General features: G+C 30.9%; 2 protein-coding genes across 2 annotated transcripts; both read right to left on the bottom strand.

The window, feature by feature from the left end:
- Positions 1-1116: 1116 nt before the first annotated feature.
- LOC106764738 (chaperone protein dnaJ 72) lies at positions 1117-5856 on the bottom strand. Its single transcript, XM_014649139.2, has 3 exons — positions 5257-5856; positions 4066-4135; positions 1117-1508 (listed from the first exon to the last, which is right to left on the bottom strand). The coding sequence occupies exons 1-3, from the start codon at positions 5652-5654 to the stop codon at positions 1431-1433; spliced, it is 546 nt and encodes a 181-aa protein (XP_014504625.1). The 5' UTR covers positions 5655-5856; the 3' UTR covers positions 1117-1430.
- A 4508-nt stretch (positions 5857-10364) lies between these two features.
- Positions 10365-12107, bottom strand: LOC106757729 (cation/calcium exchanger 1-like). The gene has a single exon (XM_014640497.1). It carries the CDS (start codon positions 12105-12107, stop codon positions 10365-10367), a length of 1743 nt encoding a protein of 580 aa, XP_014495983.1.
- Positions 12108-18138: the final 6031 nt, after the last annotated feature.

The following is an 18138-nucleotide window of genomic DNA, read 5'->3' as shown; positions in this document are numbered from 1 at the left end:
AAAAAAAAAGTTAAAATGTTGTTGAGTAGACTTTGAGACAAGAAAGGTAAGTCTCGATAGACAATTCTTAATTTTTTTTGTAAAGTGCTCTCTACTAGTTTCATGACAAAAAATATTACCAAATTAAAATAACTAAAGAAAATAAATTAAATATTAGAAAAAATAAGGAAAAAGAAAATGTTAGTGATAAACAAAAATAAAATGAAAATAACAAAAATAAAACAAAAACCAAAATGATAAAAATTCTAATTTTAGTACTGGTGTCACGTTTGATAAAATTATCATTGATACAATTAAATTAATATTACTAAACTTATCAATTTGACTAAAATGAAATATTCTAACTTTTTGGTGGTAAAATATGTAACATAACCCATTCAAAATTTATTTACTATAATTGTACAAATTTTATCTCAAACACTTTCAACTCTTTAATATGTCAAGCATATCATACATAGCTCATGAGATTGTCAACAAGAAACATTTAATCAAATTACATCTTGAACATATCACCAAAACATTCATCTCAAGATTTAAACAATTTTAATGTATTGAAAATAATACACAATTTCTGCATAAAATCAAACATTATAATCACGTTACCTTTACATCTAAATGATATTTCCAAAGGTCCTATAAAGTAACATACTAACTTCATTTACCCTTTTAACTTGTTTAAATGAGGTTTAATTCCTAATTTTACTACACTTACATATTTGTTACGTTGTTCTGTACGAATTTCATTATCTTGAACTCGCTATCTTGTAACTTATAATTCAAGTTATGAACTTTTAGAATTTAACTAAAGTATTTCGGTTTAATCATAAAAATTGTAAGTACAAGTTGTTAGCAGTGCCTTGAAAATCAAATTGGTGATTAAAGGTTTCAAAATTTAATGATGTAACAATAATTGAATTGACAGAAATGAAATTGTCATTTTTTTTTTACTTTACATCAGTGTGATGAAAAATGTCCCAGTCCCATCCCATTTTAAATTTTTAAATAACTGGCTTTTAGTCTATTTTACACAGTCCTCCTTTACTAATATCTTGTAAACATACCCAGAACCAACCAACGCTTACAATGTCATAAATGAGCATTTACTTTTATTGGTAATAACAAAATATAAAATTATAAATGAGGCATCTAAATAAACATGCTAAAGTATCAAGCACTATGTATATACTAGTGTAATGCTCTATTTACAAGAATTTTGTACGTTACAAAGTATCAGTCATAGGCTAAACAAGTAACTACATAGTAAATTTCAGAGCAATTAGAGGACAAATAACTATGAAATGTAGCTGGAGTCAACAAATGGAACAGACAGATTAACAATCGCAGTTCTAAATAGTCTTTTTGCAACAACCATTCAATAAACACGAAGAAGCTTTCAGGTGACAAACGAAATGAGAAACAGAAAAATTCAATCAAGGACGTTCCTTCATGTTATCTTCTCTATACGCTTTGGCTTTCTCAATGGACTTCATGGCTTCTTCAAAAGATTTCTAAGTACAAAATAAATTTTAGTGCCAAGGAACAATTCAGTATCTCTTCACTTAATGTTAACATGGAAGCTTAAAAAATGACATAAAATTTACAATAATCAATTGCTACTTGTTGCATACACGTAAGCAATTACTTCATGGGTTGAGTTCTTCCAATTCCTACTCTTTTATTTTCTACTCACTAATACCCCGCTCATTAAAATCAATCTTATGCCCAAGGTTGACAGGAGATGCAATTCATCCAATTTCTCGGGCTCTCACATGCCAAAATAGAATTCAAAATGAAGAGTGGGGAAATGAGTTGGTTTTTTATGATGATCCCACTCTTAATTGGGCAACTGTTTATGAAGCTACCGGTAATAGAGAACCCGTAGTCTATACAAGGAGACAAGCAATCCATAAAAGAAAGCAACCATCAAGTGGTGGTAATTGGATCTTCTCAAGCTTCTAAGAAAGGTCCAGGTGCAACTCTAACTCAACAAAGAAAGATAAAGAGAAGCTTAAAATTGGGGTTCAAAATGAATTGCATGATAGCTCTGGTTTGAGTTTGAAAGATTACTTAACATTGACAAGAGTTTCTCCAAAGGGGAACAGGAGAAGGGATGTGCTCCACTGGATGATAATATTGAAGACAATGTTTTGAACTTCAAATTTGTGATGTTTTGATATGTTATTATTATTTCAATTTCTAGACATAATATCATTACTTTTGCATCAAAATTATATGAGATGGTATTATATTTCTTTTGATTGCCTTGTTTCCATCATAACCTGTTATAGTTTCCATTATAATTTTATAAAGGATTTTTGGGTCTCCCAAAATTTTCCATTATCCAATATCGATAGCACTGGTTGTGATACATGAAATATTGAGTGCACCTTAACTGTCTCAGGTAACTTCAACTTGTAAGAAACAGCTCCCACCTTGGCCAGGACTAGGAATGGTCCATAATAAGGAGGTGCCAATTTCGGATTAATGCGACATGTCATCATCTGCTGCTTATGTGGGCCACAATTTTACAAATATCCACTCTCCTACCTTGCGTTTCCTATCTGCATATTTCTTCATCTGCTGTTGAGCACGCAGCAAATGATATTTTAATTGTCGTAGAGCTTCATCTAGATCTACTAATTTTGCCGCCACAGCCTCCACATACGTTTCTCCTTCTGTAAAACGAACCAAAGGAGGAGGTGCTCTCCCATATACCACTTCAAATGGTGTTTTTCCAGTATTCACATGAAAAGTGGTTTTGTACCATAATTCGACCCATGGTATCCAATCCACCTAGCGTTTAGGTTGCTCCATTACAAAACACATGAAGTAAATCTCCACACACCTATTCACAATTCTGTTTGACTGTCCATCTTGGGATGATAAGATGAACTTATCTTCAATGCAGTGCCCTGTAAACGAAACAATTCTTTCCAAAATAAGCTCATAAACAAGGGTTCTCGATAACTCAATTGATTTAGACACCCCATGGAGCCTCACAATTTCCTTAGCAAATATTTCCACCCCTTGTTGTATACGGATGCTTGAGGGGTATAAGCTTTAACAACCGGTCTACTACCACAAAAACGGCTTCAAATCCCTTTGTTTTGGGCAACCCCGTTATAGAGTCAAGGGAAATGTCTTCCCAAATGCGGTCAGGGATGGGTAATACTGGTAAGAGCTCAGCTGAATATGTCACTGCATACTTTTTCCTTTGTCATATATCACATTTCTTAACAAATTCTTGCACCATTTTTTTCATTTGAACCCAATATAGATTTTCAGCAACCCGCTTACATGTTTGTAGAAATGAGCAAGCATTTGGGAAAAATCACTCAAAAACAGAAAAGAATCAGATAGTATATGGAAAATTGTATTATTGAATATATGTGAAATGAGCAAGCAAAGGCTCAACACGGTATATTATCTTTTCCAAAGCCTATGGCTTCTCTAGAGAGATAGCTCTCCTTACACTATTCCATAACAAACTCTCCATACTTCCTTCTCTTTCCCCCCTTCTCAAATACCTGAATTCACACTAATTCAAGATCCCTTGCCATGTCACTACCCTCAAAACTAATTAATATTCTCTGGGGCCGCTTTCTTTCTTCTAGAATAAATCTTCTAGACTTTGGGTCTTACAGTAACACGGTCTTCTCCACTACTTTTTTCTTTCTGTATCAGCCCATCCTCAAGTGTTCTATCACATTCCACCAGAAATCTACTGTCATGACTCTTGATTTCATAGTTTTGAATCATTTAATTGTCGTTATGTTCCATAATATGTGGTATATGAGACAATAGCTATTTGTGCCAGAAATCAATTTGTATCTTTGAGTCAGTTACATCTGTTAGGCAGGATTTATTACTTGAATAAACATTTTTTGACATTGACAATAGAAATCATAACTGAATATGAAGAAAAAGTTCATGCTTATGGATCAATTATGTATTACAATATAAGAACTTACATAACGAACTGGGATAGAAAAATGAAATAACGGCTACGATTAAGTTGTGATATTGTATAGCAAAATTAGATGGCTAAGAAAATTAAAATCTTACCCCAGAATTTTGCATTCTCCATAAGGATTCTCGGCTTGCATCAATGACAACTATCCCACATAATATAGCCCTGGGCAAGAACTAACATTAAGTTATTGAGAATATTTTTATATTAAATGTCTCTTAACACTTGATAGTTATCCACAAATGAAAAAAAACAAGGAGGATGATAGCATGTAGAGATAGAAGAAAATTTGATTTAGAACTTATGCAACACCCCTTATCCTTTTGCATTATCTATCCTCAACCATGCATATATCTAGATACAGCTCATTTATGTTCAGACTAATAGGAACTTGAGTATTATGAGGTACCTAAGTACCACATCGACTTGGTGGAGTACGGAAATTCTTGATTATCCCTCCTCAACAGTTAGCTTCTGTCGGTAGGTTCCCCGTGTGCTTGAGTATTTATCAATTGGTAGCAAGGTTGGTTGCTCATGTCTCAGAAAGGGTTACCAACAAAGGTTCTGACGGTGGAGGGTTCTAACCAATGGGAAGTTGAAGTGTCATAGAGAGAAAGCCACCTAGGACTGTGCTATGATTGTAAATTGGGTATTATGGAGTGTTTAACTTCCACATTGAGTAGTATGTGATACTCAGTGAGTAATTTGACTGTTTGGTTATCCCTCCTTAATAGTTAGCTCAGGTGTTTGGGTACATAACCCTGACACAACTAGTTTTTAGGCTCTTCTATCATCATGTATCTCAAATTCAAATATCAAATGTCCAGGTATAGGCCACTACATTTGACAAGAAAAAATAATTAAAGTAATGAAGATAAGCATAATATATCCAAAAAAAATTAAAATTTTAGGGAGAGTAGATTGAGTTATTTTCAAGATATACTTTGATATATTATATAAAGATGAAAAGCATGAAAACATCTAAACTTGAAACAACCATTATTTATATATATCGTGAATTTGCTGATATATGTAATGTAAAAGCTTTTACATGGACACGCATGCCTATTAATCTTATTCAGCGGATAACCATTATATATAAATAAACACAAAAAGTTACATAAAGCCTACTCATGTAAAAAGTTACGGAAGCATATTTAACAATCAAATTCTGAATCAATTAAGAAACACAATCTCTTGCATCTTGTAGATCTCCTAGCATCAAATTTTAACTCGAACGAGCAGAATTAACAACCAAGATCATGAGGTAAAGGAAAGTGAATTACCCTGCGAAGCCGAGATAGAGAAGTGAAGACCGCCCCGTCAAAATTCGGAGAGCCATTTCAAAATTGGAAGCTAAGCCACCACCAGCACCAGACCCAGGTTTGTACTCGTACCTGCTCCCGCTCCTACTGTATCCATAGCTGTAATGGGAATAGGGGTTGTTTCCGCCGTGGTTGCCAGAGCTCCGCCGGAAATTGTAGTCGGCTCGCTTTCGGTCATCCATAAGGACCTCGTAGGCCTCCGATACCTGCTTGAATCGAATTGTGGCATTTTCCCTAATGGCCCTCGGCGATTGGGAATGCTTGTCCGGGTGGAACTGAAACGCTAGTTTCTTGAAAGCGGTTTTGATTTCCTCCTTGGTGGCGGTTCGGTGCAAGCCGAGAACCTTGTAGTGATCCATTTCGCTGGACCGAATTGGGATTGAGCTTGTTTCGGTTTTTATTGATTACTAGAGTTTATAGGATTTTCCTCCCTTCTCTCGTATGAATTTTCTCCGAGAAGTGGCGAAGGGGAAGTACAGGAAGAGGATCTTCCGGTTTAGAAGACTGGGGATTTTGTTATTCATGGCTTGAAGGATGACGAATCGTGGCCGTGTTGTGCCCGCTGCTTTATTTGAGAGGTATAAGTTTAAAATGTTTTTATTAAAATTTAAATTATGTCTTTAGCTTAAATTAATTTTATTTATTAAATTAAAAAACTATATTTATTTATTTATAAACTTAAAAGTTAAAATAAAAAAATAAATTTTGTATTAAAATTCAATAATTAAAAATATATTTTAATCTTTAAATTAATAATAAATAATTAGAGGTGGTAAGCGAATTATACGACTCTTTCAAGTCCAGACTGACTTTATGGCCTAAGTTAACCTGTCCAACAGTGTTAAAATGGACTGAAAATTATAGCCTCTTTAAGGATTCAGAATCTCAAACTGTTTCGAGCATTTTATTGTGAACTTGGAGGTTGGTTTGTCTGTTTTGTCATTCTTATAAATAATTAAGAATAATCAAAATATTGAAACTAAATATTATTTTTACAATAAAATAATATTTGAATAAAGTTGGAATCAAATTTCTAAATAAAATAAATATTTGATGAGTTTTATTTTTCAGGTTTAAAAAAAATGGATGAGCAAATAAAATATGATTGTGTTCTTCATAGGTTCTTAATTAAATATTTTTATCAAGATGAGTGTTGGAAAAATTCATCTTCTTATATACAAGTCTAACTTTATAGTAAAAAAAGTTCAAAATTTGAGATCCATGATTTATTAAAAATGAATTTATATTGATTTAAGTTTATTTAAATGAATTTATTTCAAATTAAAATTTTAAATTTGTATTTATCAATCCAACAGCCCAATAAATGAAGCTAAAAACATGACCTAAAAAAGATTCATTTAATATTATTGGCTTAAAGTGACTATCTAATATTAATAGAGATATATATTGGTTTAGTTATCATATATGAAAAAAAAATAATAATGAAGATCATGATATGATAATAAAAACAAGTTCAAATTCAAAAATTCTAATATCAAAAGATATCGAAAGACTTATAGTTTAGTATATGTGTTTTAAGATTTTGTAATAAGTCTTAAATGAACAAAATGTGTCTAGGATTTAGTTTATAGAAGTTTCAAAGTACCTAGTACAATATGAGTGGGGAAAAATTTAAATATGTCAAAAATGCTATACGATAATTAATTAATTACATAGGTAATTAATTATCCAAAATGATTTCAAAAACTTTCAAAAAGTTTTGTTTATAAGGATAATTAATTATCATTGATAGTTATGATAAGTGGTAGTTGTGGCAAGACTTTTCAATTTTTGTAATAATCGATTATCATTTGACGATAATCAAAATGATCAATAACAATTATGACTTAACTGCTCAAATTCTTGAGCTAATTTCGAAAATTCATTTTATAGATTGGTTGCGAGAACTTACACCAAGTGAGATCTTAAGTGATTGAGTTTTGTTATTGTTGTTAGGAAAAGTCGTTCATCCTTTGTATGATTCAAAGGAGGTGTTTATTCCTTGTGGATTTCAAGGAAGGTGGTTCTTCTTCTCTTATGTGATTCAAGAGATATGTCTTTACCCTATGTGAAACTGAAAAGAGTCAGTGATTGTAAGTTGTGGTTTGTTTCTCCAATTGGTTTCTCTCCCCGATGAACATCGACACGTGTGAGCGATCTTCATTTAAATATCAGCGATTGCAGTATTCGTAGAGCGAAGATCTGCGAAGGTTTTCAACTAAATGTCAGCATTGAGTAGCATCTGCGAAGCTCCGAGACACGCGATCATGGAGGATGAAAACACGAGCAATATGATTGAGTTGGTGAACGAGACAATGAGTATCTCTGGTTATAAGCCTCCAATGAAGAAGCTGTACTGCAACTTGGTGCGGAGGTTGAAGTTGCTGATCTCTCTATGGTGTATTCTGTGTTTTTTTAATAGTAGCAACTTGATTGAATATTTGAAAATGGAGGTGATTGAATATGTGATGGTTTGTGCGGATAAATGGTGTTGGAGATGACTCTTTGTATTTCTTTCTAATTTTTCTGGATTTACAATTTGTAATTTGGAAATGACTTGTGCAAATACTTTTGGTTTAAAACATGACAAAGATGATGGATGGAATTAAATAATGGCGATGGAACCTTTTTTTTGAAATTTGTTTTCTAATTCTGAATGAGTGAAAATTTTATGTTTATATGTGTTTTAATTTTCTTGCAAATCGGATGAAAATAGGAATTTGTTTAAGGAGAAACTCTAAAGCACAACGGTAAACAAAATAAAAATTAATTTTTCAATGAACATCCAAAATCCAAAATTTAAATATAAACAACCAAATAATAATTCATAATTAATATATCTATATGTAATTACCAAATGATATTTTAACACCATTTTTTAATACTATTTTGACACTGCACACGTGTCAAGATGTGATTGGACGATTTCAAATTAAAAAAACTGAGACAAAGACATATTTGGAAGAAAAAAATCAAAGTTCTTTTTTTTAATTTGAAATCGTGTTAAAATATCATTTTCCATAATGAAATCCGTTAGTGAATCTTGCCAACAATCCTTTTATTAATAAATTTTGTACGTTAGTAATCTGTCGAAAAAAATGATTAACAACAGATTTTTACAGTTTTTGACAAATAATGACCATCGGTAAATTTAGATTTTTTTTTAGTGATCTTGAACCAATATTTCAAACTGAGTTTTGAATTTTGGAATTTCCATGTATTTTTGAAATGGTAAATGTTAAGGGTACAGAGACAACAACAAAAGACTTAGATGATTTGCAAAGACTTAAAAATGATATCATTGGGATTATTTGTGAACCCCATACTTTTTTTTTCTGCATCCCATACATTTTAAAATTTTAATCATACTCTTTCTGAAATTAATAGAAGATATTTTAGTTTGTATTATCCATAAATATTTCAAATTACATAATTTATAATACAAATTTATATTTAGGATTTTATAATTTGTAATACAAATTTTGAAGAGAATTCAAAATACAAATCATATCCTAAATTGAACAAACTTAATTCAAACTTACATTTTCAGAATGTATAACCTATGATATAAGTTTGAAAGAAAATCTAAAATGTAAACTATAATTCGAATTATATAATTCGTGATACAAATTTACATTTTAAATTATAAATCTATAACGTAAATTTGAAAGACAATTCATAATGTAAACTAGATTACAGATTATACCATTTGTAATACAAATTTACATTTTGAATTATACAATTTGTAATATAATTGTGGAAGACGATTTAAAATGAAAATTACATTTGGGATGGTAGAATTCAAAATACAAATTTACATTAAAAATTTTATAATCTATTTGAAAAAGAAATCCAATATATAAATGTATATTCTAAATTATACAATTTATAATACAAATTTGAAAGTCATTATGAAGGTACAATTTTTGTTATAAACGGTAACTAAGCCATTTCATTAAGAGTATGGGGATCGCACAAGAAAACATGGGAATGCATGAAGAAATAAGTACAATTTAAATCAAAGCACAAAATGGTCTAAGTGGACAGTAAAAAATACTTTTTCTTGATGCTTCTTTTATACTTCCTCAAAGATAATGAATGAAATATTTTAGGTATATTTTGATTTCAAAATAACTCAAATTTTCAGAAAATGGAAATCATATTATTTATTATTTATTGTAATTTTTGAATTTTAAATAAAATATTTTCAAAACGGCAGTATTTTGGTGGAGTCCAGAAAGAAAAAATCCACTTATCATGGTTGTATGTAAACGGCAAGTGCATTTGTTATATCTTAGAAAACTCGAAGGGAAAATAAAGGAATGAAAAGGAATAATACGTCTCCATCTTGAGTTTGTAGGAATGGAAAGAATCACTCTTTATACATTGTAACAGAGGAAAATGTATTTTTAATAATTTTTTTTAATAATTCTTTTATAATTGTTTGTATAATTGTTTATGATTGATCCGTTTCAAATATAATTAATAAAACATTAATATATAATTTGTTGTCAAAAAATTATTAAAAAAATTTATTAAAATATCATGATCTTTATAAGAATCATTCTCTTAATATTAAAACAAAAATTAATAAAGTTAAACGAGAAAGGGATAAATATGATGATATCACACAACTCTATTTGACATGGGATAATGATATTTTTCACAAACATTTTAATACAATTTATGTGTTGTTTTATGATTTGTTCATATTAGTGTTTATGATTATTATTATTGATTGTGGAGTAATTTTGAACCAATGATAGAATGACACATAAATAGTGTTAAAATGTTGTCAAAAAAATATTTTCAAAGTATTATTATCCATATGATAATTAAACTATCTTGTATAATATATCTTGATTGAATTAAATTTCTATCTGGTAATTCCTTTTCCATGGCATTAGACTCCTTGATGAGATGGTGATTATTCTATTCCTACCGTAAGAAGATACCAAGGCATAGTGACTTTACATTATTAATGATCTTAAAAAGTGAAATGTATGATAAAATAAGTCATGTCCATGAAATACATGAAAAGGGCCCTTAATCCCTCTGAAAGTATTTCTTTAAAATTTAATAACACCAATTGCAATGACCATCCTTATAAACAAAAAGCAGAGGTAAATGGTCAAGAGCCCAATTCCCAATGACTTATCAAGCTTCATATTCTTCTTTGTCAATATCACAAGGGCCCAAAGCACCCCTCCCATCAAGAACAAAAGTGTTGCAAAAAGAGAAGGGTCCTTGGGAATCACATAAGACTCTGGGTATTCAGACCATGCTGAGAGTAGAAGAGGTAAGCCCAAGCCCATCAAAATGTTAAACATAGGGCCTGCATAACAACCAGAGACAGCTATCTGGGCCCCATCAGCTCCTCCATTCTTGGCCATTGCACCATTGGCTATCAAATCTCCTAGAGAATTACCCCAAGCTAGGACAGTTAGTCCAAGGATTGAAGGACTAACTCCTATCACATTCCCAATTGCAACCAAGAGGGAAACAAGTTCCTCAGCAATGATGTAAGTCCATGTTACACTCATGGAAAAGCCCCCAGCTAGCCAAGGAAACAAGCACTTTCTGGGTGGACTAGTGCTCTTGGTTGTCACACATGCCATGTTCCCCAAAACAATGCCAATCAAAGCAGCTGTCAAGTATGAAACAAGACTACTCCTTGAACTCTCATTTTCCATTTGGGTGTTACAAAGAGCTGAAAATAACACTGGTGCCAATGTGACAGATATAACAGCATATGGCTTTGACCAACCTTCCTCACTCACAACTGGTATAGTAAGCCTTCTTGGCAAGCAAAGAGGTAGCTCTAGTACATGTAGAAACTTGCTCAAGTAAGTAAAGTCAAAAGAATTATTACCAAAACCCTGATGATGCTTCTCCCCTTGATCTTCCATTACCTCTTTGTTTGATCCATTTGGTTTCTCATCATCAACACAGCCTAGCAAGGGCACGCCTGACTCAGTCAAGTCATCAGAAGATGAGCCAAGTTCCCCTTCTGTCCTGTCCCCTCCATAGATGAAATGTGTTGCAGACACAGCACACACATACAGGAAGTAAATGGAAACATAAAAAATTGAACCCAACAAGCTGATTTTCCCGATAGAAATGATGACAAGGAGAATGAAAAGTGAGAAAAGGAAGAAAATGACATCTCTAATGAAACTGGCCTTGTCAATTGCAGTTTCATTTGCACTAACAAGAAAACTTATGATCCCCAAGACAGCACTGGACACAAAAAACGCCCCTCCCAGAATGCTATTCAGGCCAACTGCACCGTCATTGGATCTTGTGAAAGAAACAACACTGGCAAAAAAATCCGGGGCACCATTTCCGAGAGAAAGCAAGGTTACCCCAGCTATGGTGGGGGATAGTCTCAAGATATTAGACAGACCTTCCAGGTTACTACAAAAGTAATTTGAAGCTGTATCTCCCAAAAGATAAAACAAAATCACAAGCCACAGTATAAGCAGGGCATGACCCAAAAATGGGGAATGTCCAAAGCTGCAGTAAAAGATCTGCAGATAATTTATATACCCTTTTGACCTGCACTGAGCATGGGATTTAACATATAAGCACTTGGAGTCATTATCCAAGTACTTGTGAAGATCAGAGCAACCATCAACACTGATGTCGCTGAGCATTCTGGCATGGTTGAACACATTTGTGGAGGCATCAACATCGGAACTGGGAGGGTGGAGATAGGCATTGAGGAAGAGACAGACGAGGAAAATGAAGGATATGTTGAGGAGAAGTAGTTTCCTGTGTAATGGTTTGGTGTTATAGATGGAACGTGCCATTTAGAGCATGTTCTTGAGGATCTGTTATTCGTGTCAATATATGGAGGATTCAGAAGTTGTGTCATATGATATGGTGTGAAGTTGTTGTGCCGTGGAATTTCCTCTGCTGCGTTAGAACAGCATGAACTAGTACGATAAAGTCGTGGTAAAACATGACAGATACGAAGGTTCAATTCTCACCTGTTTTTCTAGTACTATAATTGAAGTACCAGTGTTTGACAGATACGAAGTGTTTTGATACTATGCAAAGGGAAATTTCTTAAGTACGTAAAATAACGTTGGGAAAGTGCTTAAAAGTTTAGTGATTAAAAAATAATAAAGAAAAGTGATAGTTAGTTGAAATAATAACGACCAATCACCCAAAAATTGAATGTGAACTCAATTAGGTTTCCCTATGGTAAAATATCGAGTAGGGATTCATCGGAAAGAAAAAACACTATTAAGATTTTAATTCAATCATATAAAAATTGATATTATTATCTAAATTAATTAATATTTTACTTTTATATACGTTCTACTCTCTTGTTTACGTTGTGAAATAATTTTTAATCAATTATATATTGATACGTAATCAATGTTCAAATATTGTCAAAAAAATGTTGTCTAAATATCATTATCCCTTATTTATATTCAATATTTAATTTTGACAATAAAATGATCTCAAGATTAACTGACAATGATTAGTTTTAGAATAGATTAATTTTAATAAATTCTGATGAAACTCTGTTTTCATGCATTAGTTGTTGGACATTAAAATCGGACACTGAAACAAAATTAGCGAGCAGTAAAAGATATAGTTTGTAAAGATAAAAAGGAAAAACGAGAAGTAAAAGAAAGTACTATGAATCTTCAAATAAGTTAAAATCTAAAATTAAAAGAGTGTCAGATAGGACGTAATGGTGGGTGAAATTGAAACATAGTTATCAAACTATTAGTTTTTTTCACATTAAAATCATATAAATAAATTGAAAACCCTAAACTTCAGAAGTTTTATAGATGACGTATGGTAACAATAACTAAATTAAAAAGCTTAATAAGAGCAGACATATTCAGAAGTTTCATACGCTCCTTTTTGGAATGATATAGGAAACTGCTTCTCATGAAAAGAACAGAAAGTTTTGTTTTTAGAGCTGAAAAGAATAAGAGGCTATCTTTTATAAAAAAGAAATAGAAGAAAATATTATTTTGACGTCATTTATAAACATATAAAAAAGTCAGACATTTTTTCTCGGGTTTTTTAAAGATATCACGCTCAGACTTTGATGTAAAAACTTAAACATAAAATTAAATAATTTCTTTAACATTTATTATTTACAAATTTACAAATGTTATCATACTAAAATAAAATACTTAAGTAAAAAATAATTGTAGAGAATAAAAATAATTTAAATGTAGTATTGAATTAATGTTTAAATTTATTTTTAATTTAAAATTAGAGACTAATTTAAAATCAATAACAATAAAAAATTAAAAGTATTTAACATTAGAGATAAGTTTATATTCTAATTGATAAACTAATTGGGTTTGCCATAACATTGCGTTGTGTCTTTGTCAACATAAAATGAAGCTTCTCCAACTTATTCTTGATTATGTTGACTCCATTTATCTTTGGTGGTGGAGATGATTATTACTTATATGCTTACTGGAAAAGAGGTCATAGTTTATTTATTTCATTCAGGAAAGAATTGTATGAACTTATATGTTATGTGAATGAAAGAAATACCACATAGGAAACTTGCACTATTAATTTTATCGTGATTGAAGACTACACCAAAATTAAACCTTTATGTTATGAAATTTGTTTCCAGTGTTGTAATTTGGGATCAGCAAGTTCATCTTGGATTAATATACTGATATATATACCCTGCTGTTGGATTTACTGTTCGTTTAGCATTTCATCAAATCTAAAAATTATTAGCTCAATGTTATCTACCGATGCGATCTATAAAACTGCTCCAATCATACACTGATGGTGGAGCCAAATTGAGTGCTGTGTGGATTCTCTGTGTAGGCAACTGATAGAACTATGAAAGTTTACGTTAGAAGGGAGGGCAAAAATAACAAAATATAGTTACTATGGGATTTGGGGAAATGATTAGGCAGAGGTTGTGAGGAAGCTATAGTTCCTTAGGAGGATTGGATTGGTGTCTAGGGACAAATACATTTTATATCTTTGTTGTTGACAAGATTGTTCGGGAGATGGTTCCCTTGGATGTTATTGAACATTTTTCTTTATTTCCCACAAAATAATACAAGGTTTACGTTACGAGTGTGTGTTTTGCAAAGGTTTAAACTCTTTAGTTGTTCTATTTTTGGACTCTTTTCCATTTTGATTCCCTTCTTACTAAAATTTTCCAAATGGGTTTCTGGTGCGAAGAGATTTGGAGCTTTCTGTGTCTTAGGTTTTGCAGGTTGCGAGGAAGTGTTTCGCGATAAAGGAGATGAAGCGAGGAGTTCGTTTCGTGGTGATGCTCATGGTGAATCTGTGATTTTGGAGCTTTTGCCTACAAGTTTCGAGATTTCACAGTGGTTCTGACGAAACTCCCGATGGCTTCTTTTTGCGGTGGCGTGAGGGTTTACGTTGGTGGTGGTGGTGGAGGAGACGAGCATGCTGGCACTATGAAGAAGGTGATAGAGCGTGATGAACTCCAGTGACTACATGAAAAATTGGAAAAAACAATAAGAGAGGTTCATAGGCACATTACTCTCACATCAGCATGCCACGTTTCAAAAAATTGACACATCAACCTACCACGTGTGTAGAAAATTAACTCTGTTAACGAAATTTAACGGTAGGGGCTCAATTACTTGAAATTAGCAGTTATAAGGACTCAATTGGGAAACTTCAAAAGAAGGGGATCAAAATGGGAAAACCCAACGAAAATAGGGACAACTAAAGGGTTTAAACCTTATGCAAATGAATAAAGTTTAGTGGAAATGTAATTTTAACTCTAGTAGATGAAATACGCCTTAGGTTTTTAAAGAATCAAATCATATAATTGTGTAAATATTTACAAAAATGTCACCAATGACATTTTATAAATTATTTGGAAAATTATAGGTCTCGGTTTTTTAAAGAACTGAAACATATATATCAGTATATGCTTCAATTATTTTAGAACTAACACCTATAATTGTGCAAAAATTTCAAAAATGTCAATTTAAAAGACTTTGTTTTTGTTAAAACTGAATCATATTAAACGATTTCAAAAAAGCCTTTTGCAGTATTAAGAGGATAATCTCTTACTAACAACATTTAAGGAGTTCATGATGTTTTTTTAGGATTGAACTATATGTAGTCTATTATGGATTTTGAGTAATTATAGATGAAGTTGTAATTATATTCAGTTTAACTTACTTTTATGTTACTATGGTACTTTTTAAAACGAAATGTTTTAATGATATATATTTGAATACTTTGATAAAAATGAGTTTGTCATGTTTTTTTTTTTTCATTATCGTATTTGAATCTTGTTACAAAAAAATATTGATGACAAAATATAAGCACCTCAATGGTGACATACATTGTCATGTAACACTAGGGATGACAACGGGTTGGATCGGGCACGGGTAGTGCCTTTTCGCAACCCGACCCGATAAAAGAAATCCACCTGCTACCTGGCCCGCTATCCGCACGGATACCTGCTTAAAAAATATCTGTGGATATTTTAAAACCAACAAATACCTGCGGATACCCACAAATATTTAAAAAATATATTTTTATAAATCATTAAAATAAAATTTAAATAAAATTAAAAAAATATATAAAAAATAATATAAATTAAATTAAATATAAATTAGAATTTAATTTTAATTAAATTTAACCTTATAAAATATAAATTAATTTTAAATTTAATTAAATTTAATGTAATAAAATATAAATTAAATATTTATTTTTATTTTTTACGGGTAGCGAATATCTGTGGATACAAATAATATAATATCTTTACGCGATGCGGATACAAATAATATAATAGAATACGAATTATCTGTTGCAGATTTTATCAACGGAAACAAAATAAAATAGTAAACCTACAAACTAAATAATACAAATAAAACAGGTTAAAACCCCTAAATTGTAATTATCAAATTGAATAGATTATTAACAAAAAAAGAATGATAAAAAATTAATCTTTATAATAAAATAATTGAAAAGAAAGAAGTTTCAAACTTCTACAAAATAATAATCACTAATTAAAGATGTTTAAATCCTCCGTAAAAAAACATTTGCCACGTGACAATAAAGATTTGAAAAAAAAAACCCACAAATTAATTTACGAAGGTGAAAAACCTCCACGAAAAATAAATCTCCATTAAATAATTGTCTTTTTTTAGTGTTACATCTCTATTTTGACCTACTGAGCAATTTTTTCATAATAAAAGTTGTTACACGTTTTATTTTTTAGGTTTTTAAAATTGAAAAGTTTGATTCACGAATGTTATTCCATTCTAGGACAGAAAATGTTAACGCTTGATAACAATCTCGAATAAATATTCACCTATTATGTTTTTAATTAATTTGAAAATTCAGAAATTCAAATATTTAATTAAATTTTTATAGAGACTAAAGTTATATTCATATGTAAAACTATATATACACAAAGATAGTTATAAGAAAACATTTTTTCGTAAATAAAAAAACATATGTGTAACTTTAATGCCTTTAGTTGGTGTGACATAACATCATTACGAAATTTCTATTACTTGGCATAGCTGAGTGGTAATAATATTGCAAGTAAAGGATCAAAATCAAGGGTGGTGTTTACCACAAGCAGCTTAAAATTCATACAAATTTCTCACAGATTTAGCAATTCAATCAGAAAAAGGGAAAGACTATGAGTCTCTAACTCCTTTTGGTAAGACATACCTATGCGAGGACTACACTAAACAGCTATAGTAGTTTTTTTATTTCAAAAAGATAGAAGTTTTACACTATATAATTAACTTTTTTTTAACGAATTTGTATAGAAATATATTATTTTTTTACAGCTAACTGACTGGGTACGGTGACAAAATGAAGAGAAAGGATCAAATGATTGACGTACCCGAAAACATCTTATGACCGTTTGGTCGTGACAACTATAGAACAGAGTTAAGACACAATTAATGTCACAACGACTACTGTGATTAATATTTACATTATTAAGAAGTAAATTAATTTGTAGATTCTTATACATTGGATTTAATTTCATTTTGAAGTAAACTCACTTTTTATTCACTATTAAATTACTAAAGGCCTAGAGATAAAAAATTTGACTTAAGCATGAGAGCGTGTTCTGCAAGTCACTTCCTTACACCGATAGGTTATTGGAGTGTTGAGTGGAAACTTAGCAAGCAGTTATCCTCGTTCTATTTCAACAAGAACAATTTATATTTTCTAGATCAATTTCACTTCATACTCTTCCTCATTTTGTTTTTGGGTGTGATAAGAAAAATTTGAATTCTTTTTACCATTTATTTTCTTTAATATTTTTTATCTTTTGTTTCTTTTATTCTTTTATATATGTATATAATTTTAAAAGTTGTATGGTGCTAACTGCTTGCAACACATGTGCACTCTACACAATTTTCGCGATAAATTGATATCTTGTTTTCTAACCCAAAATCATATAAATCATGCATTTCTTAGTTTCCATGCGCATAGTGTATATATTTTATATGTGCAACAGATGTGCTAACCGCTAACTGCTTGTAACACATGTGCTAACCGCTAACTGCTTGTAACACATGTGGAATCTACATTTTTTAATTATAAATAAAAATCCATGTAATTAAAAGTTTGTTTTTATAATATTTCAAATTATATATATGTATAATATTTACATTTTATTTTTTTAATAGAAATTGAGATGTTCTTATAAATTTGATATATATTTTACATATTCTTTTTCTTTTTTACTTTAAGTTTAAGTGACATCATATCAATCTTTTATAGCCTCTCTTCGTTTAGAGTCATGGTACTGTTTACAAAGATTAGCACAGATGGATTTAAGACTGAAACGTTGTTCGCTTGTACTGATTTGCGAAGACG

This window comes from Vigna radiata, chromosome 1 (assembly GCF_000741045.1).
Source record: "Vigna radiata var. radiata cultivar VC1973A chromosome 1, Vradiata_ver6, whole genome shotgun sequence".
NCBI lineage: Eukaryota > Viridiplantae > Streptophyta > Magnoliopsida > Fabales > Fabaceae > Vigna > Vigna radiata.
Note: the sequence above shows the minus strand (reverse complement) of the source record. Positions and strands in the feature narration are given on the sequence as shown.

Excerpts from the sequence above, each read along its gene's own strand:
- LOC106764738 (XM_014649139.2), bottom strand. The coding sequence starts at position 5,654 with ATGGATCACTACAAGGTTCTCGGCTTGCACCGAACCGCCACCAAGGAG. Across the intron at positions 4,136-5,256 it reads CTCTATCTCGGCTTCGCAGG|GGCTATATTATGTGGGATAG; the intron begins GTAATTCACTTT and ends GTTCTTGCCCAG. Across the intron at positions 1,509-4,065 it reads GGAGAATGCAAAATTCTGGG|AAATCTTTTGAAGAAGCCAT; the intron begins GTAAGATTTTAA and ends TTTTGTACTTAG.
- LOC106757729 (XM_014640497.1), bottom strand. The coding sequence starts at position 12,107 with ATGGCACGTTCCATCTATAACACCAAACCATTACACAGGAAACTACTT.